Source organism: Ictidomys tridecemlineatus, chromosome 4 (genome assembly GCF_052094955.1).
Source record: "Ictidomys tridecemlineatus isolate mIctTri1 chromosome 4, mIctTri1.hap1, whole genome shotgun sequence".
Taxonomy (NCBI): domain Eukaryota; kingdom Metazoa; phylum Chordata; class Mammalia; order Rodentia; family Sciuridae; genus Ictidomys; species Ictidomys tridecemlineatus.
Genome location: NC_135480.1, coordinates 87,530,890 through 87,548,538, shown reverse-complemented (window position 1 = coordinate 87,548,538; position 17,649 = coordinate 87,530,890). Strand labels below are relative to the sequence as shown.

The 17,649-nt window shown below is 39.3% G+C and overlaps 1 protein-coding gene across 1 annotated transcript; it reads left to right on the top strand.

The window, feature by feature from the left end:
- On the top strand, positions 1-8,761 carry Mmp27 (matrix metallopeptidase 27). The gene is made up of 10 exons (XM_005329097.4): positions 1-102; positions 871-1,109; positions 2,184-2,332; positions 2,421-2,552; positions 4,041-4,202; positions 4,379-4,499; positions 5,713-5,843; positions 6,586-6,745; positions 7,298-7,401; positions 8,297-8,761. The coding sequence occupies exons 1-10, from the start codon at positions 1-3 to the stop codon at positions 8,530-8,532; spliced, it is 1,536 nt and encodes a 511-aa protein (XP_005329154.1). The 3' UTR covers positions 8,533-8,761.
- Positions 8,762-17,649: the final 8,888 nt, after the last annotated feature.

The following is a 17,649-nucleotide window of genomic DNA, read 5'->3' as shown; positions in this document are numbered from 1 at the left end:
ATGAAGAGCCTTTTGCCTCTGAGTTTGCTTTTTATAACATTTTCCTCTGCATTTCCTGCAGATCGAGAGGCTGAAAATGAGGAAAACATGCACCTGGCTCAGGTACTGTCTCAATAACTATTTCTAACAGCTATCAGTAAAAATCTCATTTTTATAGCTCTCTCAGTCCTACCAGACTCCAGAAACTTCTTGCAAGAAGGAGGTACTTTTCACTGGTCTAGCTATAAGGACATCAAGGGACTGGGTGAGAGGTGAAGGGTGGAGGGAGCAGAATTTGCTACAACTTTGAAGTTAGTGAAGGATTAGTGAAAGGAGGGCAGGGGTGGTCCTGCCAGGAGTGGATATCTCCAGAGATGAATTTCAAGACAAGCAGGAAGACCCAAAATCTATAACTCAGAGCCCCTATTTGTACATACATGAAAAATACATTGCTTTAGAGATTTCTCCTAAAAATCAGTCCAGTTAATGGTTATATTTGCTTACATCAAATAAATCAGAAAAAGGGATAATCACCTATCTCTTCTAGAATTTGTTTTAAAAAAATACCAAAATGAAAGTAACAGCAAAAATATGTAAGCTGTGTCACTCTTTATCAGGTAGAGGTTTAATTCTCTTCTATGGAGGTCTGGTCTTTTATGGGCTGTGTGGTTTGGCTGGTTCTAATTACTCATAAATCAACCTGTTCTTGGCATTGAAAGAACATGGTGACTCTTTTATTTTCTCTTTGCTTCCTTTCTTTCATCTTTTCCTCATTGCTTATTTTCTTATTTTCCTCTCTACTGCCAGAAAGGATTTCAGGCCATGTAGTTTTATCCAGAGATGGAGATTTGCTCTCCGGTAGTCTGTGCCTTTTTCTGTCTTTTTGGTCAGGCATATCTCAACCAGTTCTACTCTCTTGAAATAGAAGGGAGTCATCTTGTTCAAAGCAAGAACAGGAGTCTCCTAGATGGCAAAATTCGTGAAATGCAAGCGTTTTTTGGATTGACGGTGACTGGAACGCTGGACTCACGCACTCTTGAGATCATGAAGACACCCAGGTGTGGGGTGCCCGATGTGGGTCAGTATGGCTACACTCTCCCTGGATGGAGAAACCACAACCTCACATACAGGTAATGCTTCTGCCAACGTTAAGTCCACCTGATCAAAAGGAAGATGAATATAACCTCTGAGCAACAATGATAATAATCCTTTATGTTATTGAGCACCCCCACATGCATGCCACTTAGAGGTCATGTATTCCATCCCCCTGACAAGCCTATTGATATGAGCACTGCTGTTACTGCCATCTTACCCAGAGAGAAACCAAAACAAAAGGTTATGGACCATACCCAGGGTTACATAAGAGATGGGCTCCAGCAAATATATTCTAACCTCTAGGCTCTGCCATCTGTGGGAGCTCAGGACCAGAAGCCCTGCCATCTGTCTGCAGATGCCTGGGGCATGGATGAGTATATGCAGAGAGCAAAAGCACTCATGTTAGAGGTGTGCGTGTGTGTGTGTGCGCGCGCGCGTGTGTGTGTGTATGTGTGTGTTAGAGCTGACAAATCTCTCTTGGCTCCCAGTGTAAACATGTGGTTTGCCCTCAGAGACTTCAAAGAATAGGGGGCAAGCTCATTGCCAGAAAGAGGATGGTGTGTGTCCCCAATCTTAGAAAGAGGCAGTGACCTTGACTACCACTCTGGAACCTTTCTGATAGTTCTTCCTTCATCTTACTGAGTCTTAGGTCTTGAGATAAAAAGTGGGTTTAGCAAGACAGGAAATATAAACAAGTGAAAAATATTTTCCAGAGTGGAAAATATTGTGGCTCTTCACTAAGAGTCTTAAAATAAAATTGAATTCCATGTACATTCAAGAAAATAAGTCTCAATTCTTTTAAAAACATATATATAATAATTTATATAGATAAGCAAATGCGTGAATAAAATTAATGCTGTCCCACTGAGGGGTGATCTTAGGGAAGTCATTTAATCTCTTTGCGGTCCCTTTGTTAAAGTATTATAATACTACATCATTCATAGGGAAGCAGAAAGAATTGACTTAAATAGCATAAGGGAAAGTATTTCGTTTAAATAAAGTAGTTTACAAGTATAAGATAACACCACCACACCAAAAATAACTGCAGCTCAAGATTGGTAAACCAGAAATGTATAACCAGCAATTTCTAAATTTTGTTAATTTTCAAGAATAGTGAACTACACTCCAGATATGGAAAAAGTTGATGTGGATGAGGCCATCCAAAAAGCTTTAGAGGTATGGAGCAAGGTTACTCCGCTAACATTCACCAGGATATCCAAGGGGATTGCAGACATCATGATTGCCTTTAGGAGAAGAGGTAAGGCTTTCCACAGAGAACAGTGTGGCCCTTTTCATCTCAGGTGAGCAGGCTGACCTGTTTCTCTCATGAAACATATCTCTCTCAGTGCACGGTCGGTGTCCTCGCTATTTTGATGGCCCCTTGGGAGTTCTTGGCCATGCCTTTCCACCTGGCCTGGGTCTGGGTGGCGACACTCACTTTGATGAGGATGAAAACTGGACAACCAAGGACACATCAGGTGAGTCTAATTTTCTTTATGAACAAAGTCATATTATTCTAAAGAATATCTCAAAAGAAGAACATTGCAACGAGTTCCTTTTACCTATAAACTTCCCATTTCCCCACAATTTTCCACCTTCCAGGATGACATTGATGAAAGTGCTCAGTATCTATTCAGACAACGGTGTTTGTGTAGCTCAAAGCCTTATCCACACAACACCCTCATAAAGTTGCTAGTCCTGCCAGGATCATTCTGCATCATTCACACACTCATTCATACATTCACAATGCCTGAGGGTTCACCATGTGTCTAAAACCATGTCAAGCGATGTGTGGGCCACACAGTTGCACTAGAAATTTCCCAGCCCTTCATTGGGTTTTGATCCTATATGACGTGTGAGGTCTGTACCCACCCACACACCATACAAGGCAGAATACTTTACGTGTTGTGTCAATGGTAGAAGTCATCTACTGCTTGAAGACTGAAAGAAAACTCTAGGGAAGTGATAATTTTGAGCTTATGATTAAAGAATAATGTGTGGTTTTATGGCCCATAGAGGATCTATTTAAAAGAATGAACATGTTATCATTCAAAGGAATTAGACCCTGGTTTTTATACCAAGTAAGTTGATTCTTTTTTCATGGGCTTCACTGGCCTAGAGATATTTTATTACTTTTCAAGCAAAAATCAGACATTTACTACAATAAAATGAGTGTATTTTAAAACAGAGCTGGCTCAGTAGATTGTCTGGTTCTCTCCATTCTTTTTTTTTTTCCCTATCATTGAACCAACAATCTCTGTCCCAGTGTCTGGCTTCAGGGTCCCAGAGAAGTAAAGTTGTAGCTCTCCTGACAGGCAGCATGCAAGGCTTCAGTTCATTCCTGACCCAGGGACTCCGGACAGTCAGTTCTATACTCTGCAAAAATGAAAGCCTCCACACAGAACAATCCATGGTCACACACAGCTGAGTTGGAGCATGTGAAACAATTGTTTGTAGAAGTGCTATGAGAAGAACAGAGGCTATTATGGCTGAGCTTGAGAATGGGGAAATCTGGGGCTGTTGCTGCCATTGCCACAGGAGTTAGCATCACAAGAAGGGAATAAAGGAGAAATATTTTCATGTAAACAAGTAGATCATGGGGGGCTACGTGAAGATACTTGGTCTTAACCTACAGCCAGTGGAGAACCTCTGAAGAATATAAGTAAAAGCAATGTGATCACATATAGTAAAGCTGAGCAGCAAACAAAAACTGCTGACTTCACTTTTATTTATTTATTTTTATAATACCATCCATTTCTCAGTCTCCAGTTCAAGTCTTTTACCTATTCTGGGTCAGATTTCCCTGTGATGTTATGAGTACCAATTATTAGGATTGAAATACTTCCCAGATATAGATTTTAAAATAATTATTGTGCAGTAAGAATTTTCTTCATTCTTCTCTAATCTCAGATGCAACCATTCTCCTTTTGATCCACTCATGTATTCACATTTTCTATTTTATTAAGGGTTCAACTTGTTTCTCGTGGCTGCTCATGAATTTGGTCACTCCTTGGGGCTCTCTCACTCCAATGATCAAACAGCCTTGATGTTCCCGAATTATGTCTCCATGGACCCCAGCAAATACCCACTGTCTCAGGATGATATCAATGGAATTCAATCCATCTATGGTGAGCAAAATTATAAATCTGAATGTATGGGAACTAAATAGGAAGCTCCAGAAAGGAAGTTGAGAAAAAGGCTTCTTGAAATATTATGAAGCAAAATTCACTTAGGTAAGGTCCTTGTGTAGGCCTATTTCCTCATGCCTTCTTAATTTAGTGTGGTATTTCTTTTCTCGTCAAAGGAGGTCTACCTAAAGCACCTGCCAAACCACGGAGGCCCATGGTACCTCATGCCTGTGACCCTGGCTTGACTTTTGATGCTATCACCACCTTCCGCAGAGAAGTAATGTTCTTTAAAGGCAGGTAAACCCATTCCCTTAAACACTTCAACTTCTTACAAGAAATTTCTTTCCAAGGGATCTGGGGGTAAAGTGGGAGTCATGGGGAGGAGAAAATACTTTACATTTTATGACCATCTATCCTGTTGGAATGTTTTACCATGTGCATTTATCATATACGTATTTGATACATTAATTTTAATTATTTAAATTCAAATTTTTGAATTACCATAATATAAGGAAATGAAGTCCAGTCTAGTCTCAGTGACTTCTTGGCCAAAATACAAAAACTTATCACAATGGTATGTGGGAAACCAACTCTTACCTGATTTAAGGAGTCTATTGCTAAATTGTCAAGAATTTTGTAAACCAAGTCACATCATATTGGTAGCTTAAAATGGCTTTAGCTGGAGTGACCACACTTTGGAAAGCAGCAAATGTTAAAATTCAGGACTTTTCTTACCTGGAGAGCCAGTTGTTCGACATGGGTCTGCATACCACTGACCATTTCTTAATGTTGCATCAAAAAAAATGTTAGTTATAGTAGGAAATCTCTTCTCTAACTATATGTGTAACTAATTGTAGCACTGGGTGTCAATTACATATTCCATGATCACATTTTCAGAGAAAAGTATCAGGACATATTTCATTTGATAAGGATATACAGGCAAAAGGAAAGATTCTTTAAGATTGGACTCCAGCACTGTTATTACATGTCATCATTACCATGCTCTGACCACCAGAGGCTGAGAGACTACCTGTTATGGATATTGGAGAGGAATTGCTATGAGGGGAAGGGAGTATCATTCATAGATTCAGAATCTTACAGCCACAGGGAAATTCTGAGGAAATATTTTGGCATGCCAATGATAATATATCTTCATTCCAGAAAACACTAGCATAGAGAAGTTCCTCCTAGGATGCTTGATGTTGGCTTAGAATGCTGGGTGCTGCTGCAAAAAATGAGAGCATTCAATTATTTCTAGGATTACCACGGGTAGTTTGCCTCTCTAAGTACCCAAGACTGTGGATGCAAAGGTATATCCTGATTTTTGTGGTCCAAAGGATAGAACTAAACTCACAATCACCTAAATTTTCTGGGGGAAATTGTGCTATTTCCCTAAATTATTTGTATAAGATACCAACCAATTAGATAAAAGACAAGACTAGGATTGTAATATTTCCATGAACACAGATTCAGCGGCTTATATGTGTGAAGTGTTTCTTGTTCAACACAGGCACTTATGGAGGATCTATTACGATATCGCCAATGTTGAGTTTGAATTAATTGCTTCGTTTTGGCCATCACTACCAGCTGATCTTCAAGCTGCATATGAGAACCCCAAAGATAAGATTCTGGTTTTTAAAGGTAAACTTGTCCATTGTGATTCCTCTTGTCCCTCTGGATGCCTAAACTAGACAGTGGGCATTTTGGTGTAAGAAATATAATCTTCCTGCATAAGCCAAATGGACAGGGCTCTTGCACTAATATGAGGTTCCTGCCAAAAGGGACAACCATCCAGGGATTCTCTGAAGCTGTTCAGATAAACACCATCCCAATTGCACAGGGACTAAAAGAAACCCGTGTGATTAAAAAAAAAAGTTTGTCCATTAATTCATCTCTCTTGTATGTTTCTTTTTTGTAAGGTTGTCAGATTTGGCAAATTAAAATCTGGGATGCTATGAAATTCAAATAAACAACAAATATATGTATACCCCCTGCAATATTTTAGATATGCCAGAACTTAGCCACTGTTTATTTGAAATTCAAATTTAGCTGGCATCTTCCATTTAATCCATCAATCTTAGTTTTAACCTGGACTTTATCAGATTATTACCCTTTGAGAGTATGTGGGGTTTAACATTTAGGAGAACATATCCAAACACTCTTGATTGTTTTGATAGAATTGATTAAAAGCCATCAATACAGTGAAGCCAGTTGATAAAAATATACAATGCAATATATGCAGCTAACCAGTGGTAAGAAGAAATAGACATGAGATTACCAACGCTGAGAGGAACTAGGCATTTAGTGATTTTCAAGCTTCTTAAGACACCTACTTCTCTCTTTAGGAAACAGATCAGAAGATAATCACTTTCTCTATTCCTAGATAAAAACTTCTGGGCAATCAGAGGGTATGCTGTCTTGCCAGATTATCCCAAGTCCATTCATACACTTGGCTTTCCAAGACATGTGAAGAAAATTGATGCAGCGGTCTGTGACCAAAGCACCAAAAAAACCTACTTCTTTGTGGGCATTTGGTGTTGGAGGTAAGTTCACAGACAATTGACCCTTTCCTTTTATTATGGATAACAGTGTCCACAATAGCATCACTTTGACCCAGACAAAAATAAAATAAATCTAGTCTTTTTTTAAGTGAATTATGTTGAAGGCAATCTCTGGTCTTTTACTTTTACCAAAGTAAAAGGTGTTTTAATGAGTTCAACAGTCTTTCTCCAACTTAAAAAATAAACATAAGGTAAAATGATAAAGCTGTTGATGTCAACCAAATTGCCAATGACACAAAGATATCCAGTCAAATTCTAGGATGGCTCCAAGCTGAGCCCCCAGTTTAATTTAACAATTTCTCAGAATAGCACCAGTCTGACAAATGATGTGGTCTTTTCCCCCTGGTTAGTTTTTATTTTCAAGATACTATAAACATAGTATTAACCAAACATGATCTTGGCCATATCTTTATTATTAATCCCACTAGTTTCCTTCTATCAGACCTACTGTTCACCCATATCTCTGCTTGACTCTATTAAGAGAATTAAGCTCCCCAAAAATCCAGTAGAAAACTTTCAAATTCATTTATGCAGGTACGATGAGATGACCCAAACCATGGACAGAGGGTACCCACAGAGAGTGGTAAAACACTTTCCAGGAGTTGGTCTCCGTATTGGTGCTGCTTTCCAGCGTAATGGTAAACTTTGATGCCTAAACTATCAGCATACTTGGGAGATTGTATTGACTATAAAAGAAGGCAGCACAATAGCTTACACATTTTGATTTTGGTGTAATTTTACTATTCTTTAAGTACATACATGAAATAATAAACATCAACCAAGTAGACATTGTATCACAGAGTCAGTAAGTGCTGAACTTCTCTCAAATACATGTAAAAAAGTACCAAAATTAGTTTTACTCATCATTGAGAGATATTCCCAAAAGTATGAAAACTAACTAAGCACACAAGCTGAACAATGATTCTTGGATTCATGTATGTAGTTTAAGGTACAAAACTTGGAGTGTCTGGGTGAAAATACAAATTTCACATATCTGATAGTAGAACTGAGGTGAGACTCAGGAATCTATAATTTTAAAAGAAATTTGGGCAATTTAGTGTGCACAGTCCAGCTACTATATTTTCAAAGACAATGGCCGAGACCATGGGGTAATCAGAAGTCTTCAAGTTATTACAATGACATCTAGCACAGAACCTCAAAACCTAAAACAGATAAAAGTGTAATAGCTTTAATAAAATGGGAATGTAAAGCCCAAAGCCAAACACACAGGGGTCTACTCCTCCTCACAGGAATGTTTTATTGAAACCTAGTTTGAGAACTCCTGGCATAGACCACAGTCTGGCCATAAAGGTATTAAGTCCCTTGAAACTTAAGCTTTATACCTTGGCTTCCCCCTCAGGAAAATAAAAATAATAGGATTTTTCACATGACAGAAGAAAAGTAAATTGTATCTATATGCTTCCTCAAGTTTCTTTGTTCTTTATGTTATTCAATTCTATACTCATAAGATTTAAAACTATGGAAACATTACACAGTTATGCAAAATAACTCATCACAATTCTCTTTCTCTAGGGTTCTTCTATTTCTTCCGTGGATCAAAGCAATTTGAATATGACATTAAAGCAAAGAACATAACCCGGATAATGAGACCCAATACTTGGTTCAAGTGCAAAGAACCATTAGACTCATCATTTGATATTAGTATCAAGGAGCAAGCACATTCAGGAGGAGTAAAGATATCATATGATAAAAGATTAAGCTTGCTTATTTTCATTATTGTTCATCTGCTGAGAAAAATATATAATTAATGATAAATTCATATACTTCAAATAAACCTCAAGAAATCTCTTAATCAGAATCATGCCTAAATGGAGAATAGAATCATTCTTTAACATCAAGTTACCAATCCCAGTTCTAAATGCTTATTGATTTGAGATCCAACAAACATCTTGAGCTACCTGATTCTTTTAAGAGGACATTATTAGGTAAAACAAAATTTCTGACTCTACTTCAGTATATTTTATGCTTTGTGGATGTGAAAAAGTAAGATGTTTTTTATAACTAAATACTAAAGACATTTATTAAACCATTTTGTAGCATTCTATTTTGTCTAGTCCTTTGGTATTTGAGAGACCCAATAACTGCACCCTTCATCCCTATGCATGTTCTGAATTCATCAATCAAATAAGTTATTCCACCTCCCAAAGAAAAGGATAAGAAATTGGACAGACACAGGATGTGTTACAGTAGAGACAATTCCCCCAAAATTAAGGAACTAGGAAGAGTAGGATAGAAATGTTCCCCCTCGTTTCACAAACTTTGACCATTTAATCATTCTTTAGATAGGATAAAATCAAGTTTTGCACACACTCATCTCATATACAAAAAAATGTAAGGATCTCTCCCATGTGTTTAAAATCTATGGGTATCCCCTGAGCCTGTGGATAGAGTTTCTGTCCTCTTTTTCCACCATGTATTCATTGAGTTTCTAAATTCTTGTAATAAAGTTTTACATTTATAACCTCCATGCTAATCAGTTAGCAAAACTCTTCATACAGTTTCTCACTCAGAAGATGGGAGATTGTCCATTGAACTTAATTCTGACAGGGTAACATATTGAGTGTGTGTTAACTGGTAGAAAATAAGTATGGAAAATCTCATGAACAATGAGCATAACTGACACTTGTTGATCCCTTCTGATTCTCCTAAGAGCATGTAATCAGGTCTTTAATAAAAAGAAACAGCTTTAAAAACAAGCATGAACAAGACTACACCAACAAGTGTTATTCACTTTGGAGATTTGAGCAGTTGAGGCGGAACAGAAATCAATTCACACAGAGATGATCTATTTCAATTTTTCTTGTCTGAGGACAAAGAGAGAAATATATCATGATCTTTCTATTATTTTTTAAGGGTGAGCTCTCTCAAAACACTCACCTGAATGAATCATTTGTCTCACAGAAGATTAAGGTGAGTTTCTTTGGTCCTGAAGTTATTTGAAACACACAACATATTTTCAGGTAGACATTCAGTCCCTTGATTGTGTTCAGGAAGAATGGTAATTAAAAAATATTTTTGCCAGGTTCAATGGCACATACCTACAATCCCAGAAGCTTGGGAGGCAGGAGGATCACCAGTTCAAAGCCAGCCTCAGCAACTTAGCAAGGCCATGTCACAAAATAAAACACAAAATAAAATACAAATCTCCTGGTACATCTTTCACATACTTAAATTGGTCACAATATCCTGAATTTTAATTCTATATTCACTTATTATCCAGAAATCTATCTGTAGTAATAGGGAAATCAAAATCCAGTTGTTACTTTGAGAAATCCCTTAGCATTCAGTCTCTAGGACAGATCAAGAAAATATAAACAATAGTTAACAATGAATGTAGACCTTCTTAAATTGAAAATTTTCCAAAACAGAAAAATATTTCTGTCTGATCCATATGTGTAGTTTATCAGAGTTTTTTTTTGCTTAATTAGTAATAAAGCCAGATTTTATTTTAATCTTAAGATTTAATACTTTATTTTTGCCTATTTTTAGACTATAGTGTTCAATTCTATTAGTAATAAATAATGCAAGCATTTATTATCAAAATTGCTTTATTCTTCCAGTTTTTTAATTTTTATTTTTCTGACAGTTCAGAGTTTCAAATTTTCTGAACTGTTATTTTTAAAAGTTAGTTGCAAAATGGCATCAGGTAGGGGCATTTCAACTGGACAAATTCAGAAAGATGGATGGAAATTGCCAGAGTCTAAAATCATTCAGGAAATACCGTATGGATTCAAAAAGAATCACATTGGAAAATAAATCATAAATTATAGGGTTATCCAAATGAATGCAATCTTATCAGTCATGATATGATAAATACCTGAGACAAGCTTCAATCAAGAGGGCATCTTGTTATTTTTTCACGTAACAATTAACTTGGTATTAAACTGTGGCTCGGCCTCATCTATTCAGCAGATACTCACTCATTTTCCACTAGAAGTCAGATGCACTGTCTGTTGAGACATATTTATTTGTTCATTCAACAAACAATTCCTGAATGCCAGGCAGGGCTTCAGGGGCTGTGGATGCAGCAGTGAACAAAACAGCAAAGCCCTGCCTTCGTGGATATGACATTCTACTCGAGCAGAGAAACCACAGATAAACAAAAATTTCCAAATATATCAAAGATGAGACCTGCTCTGAGGAAAAACAGAACCGACTGTGCCAGTGCCCAGCTTGTCTGCCCTCTGCTGAGAGCTGGGTGGTGGGTACTGCCCCCTGCAGGCTGAGCGCAGGAGTTCATCTAAGGGGAGGGGTGGAGGGAGACTGGAGGGCTGCAGGAAGGGAGCAGCCAGGTGGCTCCCTCTCCCTCCCTTGGCAGCATCTGTCCTAGGCCTGTGTCTCCCATTCTGTAGCTTCTGCCGCAACCACTGTGGTCTCTGCTCACACCAGGTTATCCAGGACTCCCTCCTTCCTCCCTGAGAGTAGGAGGCTTGTGGATTCCTGCTGGGTCCCCCTGCTCCAAATACAAAGAGTGATTTTTGTTTTCCTGGTTGACACTTGTCTGATACTTAGGGGAAGGGAACACAGAGAGGTGAGAGTAAAAAACTGTGTGTCCTAGAATGAATTAGAAACACACATGGTGAAGACCTGAGACCTAAATATGAAAGAAGTGAGCAAGGAAACCGTATCTGAAGACAAGAGTGAGTGCTCCAGGGAGGTGCCAGTAAGTGCAAAGGTCCTGAGGTGGGAATGTGCTGTACTTAGCTCAAGAACAGTGATGAAACTCCTGTGGCTGAGAGAAATTGAGAGTAAGGAGGATGGCGGTGAAGTAGGAGAGGTGTCAGTGACAGACAAATTATGTCAGGCCTTAAAGGCCATTTTACAGACTTTGGATTCTGGAGAGATTTAATCTGAAACATTAGTATTCGACTTGCATTTTGGGGTAAGAGGGCTGTCTGCTCTGAGAACAACACACCAGAGTAATAAAGTTTAAAAAAAAAAAAGAGAGAGAGAGAGAGATCCATTAGGAGGCTACCACAACAATCCAGGCAGTAGATGGTGAAGCAGTTAGAAATAGTCTTGAGCATATTTTGAAGGGAGGGATGATGGATTTCTTAAAGCATTGTATGTGTTCTGTGATCTAAAGGGGAGAGTCATCTGTAACCCAACTTTCTGTTCTGAAAACGTAGAAGAAAGAAGTGTGCATTCGCTGAGGTGCATTCCCTGGGAGGTGAATAACTGTGACAAGAAAATCAAGATGTCCAGTAGGCAGTTGGATGTTTATGTCTTCCGTGCAGAGAAGAACCTGGGTATGGAGATAGAAATTTGAGAGGGGGCCAGGTGCAGTGGTGCATGACTGTAATCCCAGCTGTTCCAGAGGCTGAGGCAGCAGGATCACAAGTTCAAAGCCAGCCTCAGCATCTTAGGGAGACCATGAGCAACTTAGTGAGACCCTGTCTCAAAATAAGATATAAAATGTTTAGGGATGTGGCTCAGTAGTTCAACCCCTGGGAAAGAAATGAAGGAAGGGGGGCAGGGAATGGAAGGGAAATGAAAGAAAAAGAAAAGGAAAGGAAGGAAGAGATTTGAGAGTTCTCATTATGTAGAAACATGGAACATGGGATTGGAATAGGTTACCTAGGTGGTGACCCAGATAGACGAGAAGAAATTGAGAACTGATTTCCCCTTCATTAATTAACAGATTAAACTTTGTTGTACCTTTTTTTTTTAAAATCTCCACAGCAATCTCTTTTATGCATGTGGGTACATTCTTCTGATTGAGTGTTCATTCTCTGCCATGTGTCACTGAGCTCCCTACTTCACCCTGCATAACTTACCGGGGCATGGAGTCTCCAGCCCAGAACATGGGCATATTCTGCAGGAGGAATGGAGAGGCACTCTATCTTGCCCTCTACTCACCACCACAACCACCATCACTCATAACCAAACAAAGACCCCTTCCACACATTTATCCTTTTACCTCTGACAACCTGATTCTCCTGTTCACCCTTAAACCTGTAGCTATTCCCAGCAGGGTCCATCACAATGTGCTTACGGGTTGTGCTGCAATGTATTTCACCAAAGTTCTGATTTCACAATTACTGTGGTTTATTTTCTCAATGTGTGTAGAGTAAAAAGAAGAAACACAATGCATTCCCCATTAAGCAATCCTACAACACAGCAAGGGACAACTGATGGTAACCTAGGTTATGCTGGACCCAGAGGTACCTGCATCGGGTCCTGCAGGCATTTTTGCAAACTGAAATTGTCAGAAAGGCTCAGAGGAACCCAGCTATGCCTCAACTCCCCACCCTCTCAGCCTGAGAATCCCTAATTCACAATAAAAAGAATAAGTAAAGTAACTGACTTGCAAGCTGTTTGTATAGAGCGAGATTATGCAAATAGCCTAGTGACAATCTAAATTTTTATTTCACTGTTTTCATGTCCATGACCTTATCTGTTTCTGAAGATAACCCTTAGTGGAAGGAAACACAGTAGATAATAGATCCATTTTATTACTTACAGAGAAGAAAACTAGGATACACACTAGCTGATAACAAAGATGGAATTTATAATTTAGCAAATGCTTCTGTGTTCTTTTTACTACAATTCTTTCATATATGACAATCTTTGTCTTCCATCCTTTGTTTTTGTGGTTGAGGACTATTTGTTTTAGCCTTCACAACCCTCTTTTTAAATGTAGGGATCATGAATTAAGAATCTTTTATTCAGTGTAGAGTCTAATACCAAGGGGACCTCAGAAATGCATGTTGATTGAGATTAGGAATTTTGTGGTGACTCCTCCAGGGTCTTGTTTGGGCCTTCAGTTCCCTGGATTTATTTATTTAGGTACTGGGCATTGAACCCAGGGGCACTGAATCGCTGAGCCACATCCCCAGCCCTTTTTTGCATTTTATTAGAGACATAGTCTTGCTGAGTTGCTTAGGGCCTCACTAAATTGCTGAGGCTGGCTTTGAACTCACGATTCTCCTGCCTCAGCCTTCTGAGCTGCTGGGACTACAGGCATGTGCCACCATGCCCGGCAATTCCCTGAATTTATTCCATAAGACACAAACCTAAGGTATCAATGATTTGGGGTCTATTAAAATACAACTCACTGAATGATAGAATCCAGAGAATATTCACAGGCTGGAGGTGGAGCTCAGCAGTACAGCGCTTGCCTAAAAAACATGGGGCCCTGGGTTCAATTCTAGGCTCTGCAGGAAAAACAAAACATTCAGTCATTTTAAAACTTTACACCCAAACACGTAACTGCCAAAGGCACTCCAAGGACTGTAAGACACTGGGAGCAGGTCCTAGTGGGAGCAGGTGTTCACAAAATACAGAGCCGCTGCTTCCTTAGGAGTTCACATCATAGTGCCCAAGTCTCTAATGTTCAATTTCCTGTGGCAGCTGCAGCCCAATGCTGCCATCTAGTGGACTGGGCCAACCCTGATCCTCTCCTGTAGGCACCACCTCCAAGGGGCCTTTCTGCTGTTGTCCTCTTACTGAGAGGGAGCTATCCTGCTCCTTGATTGCAGGCTGTTGATCCTAGGTTTGGATTGCTGGGTCCCCCTTTTCTTATCCTACGTTTAAATTCCTCATGGCTTTCACCTCACTGTGGGAGTACCTTGATCTTAGTTCTTTGCTTCATTGCCCTGAATGAGAGAACCTGAAAACAATGATTGACTGATGTTGCTGCACTTCCAACACCTGGCCTAATGCCTTGGACCTTCTTCTGTAGATATCTGAACTCTCCCCTCTTTGGAGAAAGGTGTAAGAGCTGAGCTGTTCTAACTGAGCTCCAGTGCCTTTACAAAAGAAAATCATTCATGCTTTGAATAGCTGTGAAGAAAGGGCCATATTTTCTCTCTGCATTTTACTATTTGTCTCTTCCAGTAGTAACTCTCAAGCCTGGATATACAATAATAGGGGAAGATTTTTTTTTTTTTTTAAAGAGAGAGTGGGAGAGGAGAAAGAGAGAATTTTAAATATTTATTTTTTAGTTCTCGGCGGACATAACATCTTTGTTTGTATGTGGTGCTGAGGATCGAACCCGGGCCACACGCATGCCAGGCCAGCGCGCTACCGCTTGAGCCACATCCCCAGCCCCCATAGGGGAAGATTTTTAAATTACCAATAATTGGGCTCCTCCACTCTAGACCAATTAAATCATAATATCAGGAGAGTGGAGCCTGAAATTCCTAACAAGTTCCCAAGTGCTATCGTTTGGATCGTAAATGACCCCCCAAAGGCCCATGTGTTAAAGGATTGATCCTCAGATGGTGCTACTGGGAGGCAGTCGAACCTTTAAGAGGTGGGGTCTAGCAGAAGGAAGTTTGCCACTGAGGGCATGCCCTTGGAAGGGCAGGGGACCCCAAATCCTCCTTTCTCTGTTTGTTTCCTGGTTGTCATGAGGCATGCAGCTTTGCTTTTCTGCCATTAGCTCCAGTCATGCTGTATTGACTGGCCACAGGCCCAACAGCAACAGAGTCAGCCCACCATGTCCTGAAACCATGAGCCAAACCATAAGCCTTTCTTCCTTATGAACTGACTTTTTAAGGTATTTGTCACAGCAGTGGGAAGCACACCAGGCTATGCTGATGCTGCAGTTCAGGAGAGTACACTTGGCCACTATTCGTACTGCCCCATCCTCATTTATTTTTGTTCTTCTCATTCTATTGTGGCTACAATAGTGAAGATCTGGGAACACAGACAGAAAACCAAAGAAAATAGGTGAGAAGCCCTTAGTCCTATGACCATTCTTGGGTCTGATTCCGTAAATTTAACTTCCGGATTTAGATGAAGGCATCTAGCTCCCACCCGTGCAGTCTCCTCTAACTGTCCCAATATCTGTGCCACGCGTTCATCAACTAGAAGCCAGCCTCACATTTGCTTGGGCTTCTTAATAAGCAGCCACTCCATCTTTAAGAAAATAAGCAACTCCCTTAGCTGGTGCTGAGGACTTGGAATTCTAGCATGACTGATTAAAGCCAGTTGTGAAATATTTTCCCCAGAAAACAGCACCACCACCTGAACTCTGAAGGCTCAGGAGTCTGCCTGGAGCATATGGACCCTCATTAAATCAACTGACAAACTACTTCAAAAGCGAATATGCTCATGAGAATAATCTGAGGTCCGACAGCATCTTTCTGTCTGTCGTGATGCCTGATGTGACTAGATGGTCAGGGAAATGGGAAGTGCCTGTTTGTGAGACAATTCCTGATTTATTCTTCTTGCCCAGGGAGGGCTGCCATTAATCACTTTCTCTTTTTTTGCCCCTTTGGTTCTGAGTGAAGGAAGGAGAGGACAGAGTGATTTCTCAGGGCTTATGAAAGCCCAGGACAGCAGGTATAACTAGCCAATGGCAGAGCCAGCTGGGTTTAGCTTGAAGAGAGCAGTTCCCAAAGAGGGTAATTCTATCAAGGAGATCAAGACCCCCCATTTCTAGGGCTTTATAGCAACTATATTCCACAAATCTCCATGAATTTATTAGAAGAAAATATTAGACTTAGCCAGTAATAGAGCATTCAAAACCATGACCAGAGGAATAAAAACAAGTCACCAAACTGGACATCTGTGGTCACTTCCTCCTAAGCACAGACCTGGAGTAGCTTTATATTAACCTCTCATAAAATTGATCCTTGACTCAGTGGAAACTGAAAGTCAAGCCTTGTTTTCACAATTTTCTGAACTCAAATCTTCAAATCTTAAGCGTTATTTAAACTTTTCATTGCGCCACCTAGTGGAAACTTTGGTGAACTGAAAAGGGACTCTCCGGCAGGACCCCCCATCATTCCATTAATGGAAAAACACAGGAAAACAGTCTATTCCAGTGTCTGGATAATTTTTATGTGCCTGTAATTTTCTTATGCATTGAGGATTTTGCTAAAAGGCCTTGAGTAGGGTCTGACACTCTACATTTCTGACCAGCTCCCAGATGCTGCTCATGCTGAGGTTCTCCAAACATTTTTTTTTTTTAATAAAAAGCCTCTATTCCATTTGAACTGTTGTTATAGATTACACTAGTTAAAGTGCCAAGAGAAAACTTAGGAATGAAAATTGTTAACATATATTTTTCCTTTTTACCTAAGTTATAAGCCCAAAAGTCACAATGGAAAAACAGAAAATTTTGACCAAATAAAAACTTAATTCTCTACATGGAAAAAAAAATTAAAGAAACACACACACACACACACACACATGAGACAAAACAGGAAAAACGTTTTCTTATGGAAAATGATCATTTCCTTCGTTAATGTCAAAAGCTCTTTTAATATCAGTAAGAAAATAACCACCAAGTCACAAAAATCAATGACCCAATTATAGGAACAAACAGTTCCTAGATCGCCAAGACCAATGTAAGGACAGCTTACATAGGAATCTATGCTTGACCTCACTCATAATTAAGGAAACACAATAAAAAGCATTGAGTTTTTTTTAACCGCTTAGATGTCAGTTTTGTGTTTTTAGTGGTGCTGAGAATTAAACCCAGGCCCTCTTGCATGCTAAGCACACACTTTGTCACTGAGTTACACCCCTAGCCCCTTATGATTTTTTTTAATTGGTGATGAGAATACAAGATAATAGAAATTCCCCTATCCTGTTTTGCACTTGTAAACTGTTACATTGTAGTTGATGGGCAATTACAATATACCTTCTAATCTAGTCAACACCTCTTCCAAGAATTTATCCTAAGCATTTATTCGCACACATATACAAGATGAATAACATAGATATTGCAGCATGGTTTTTCATTGGAAATCATTAATTGTACTCTAAATAAGTCTTTTGGGAACTGATTAACTGTATATGCATACAACTGAACACAATGCAACTACTGAAAGAGTGACCTAGTTCTGAATTGTTATATGAAAAGATCTCAAAGAACTTCATCAAAATTAAAACACTTGCACAATGATAGG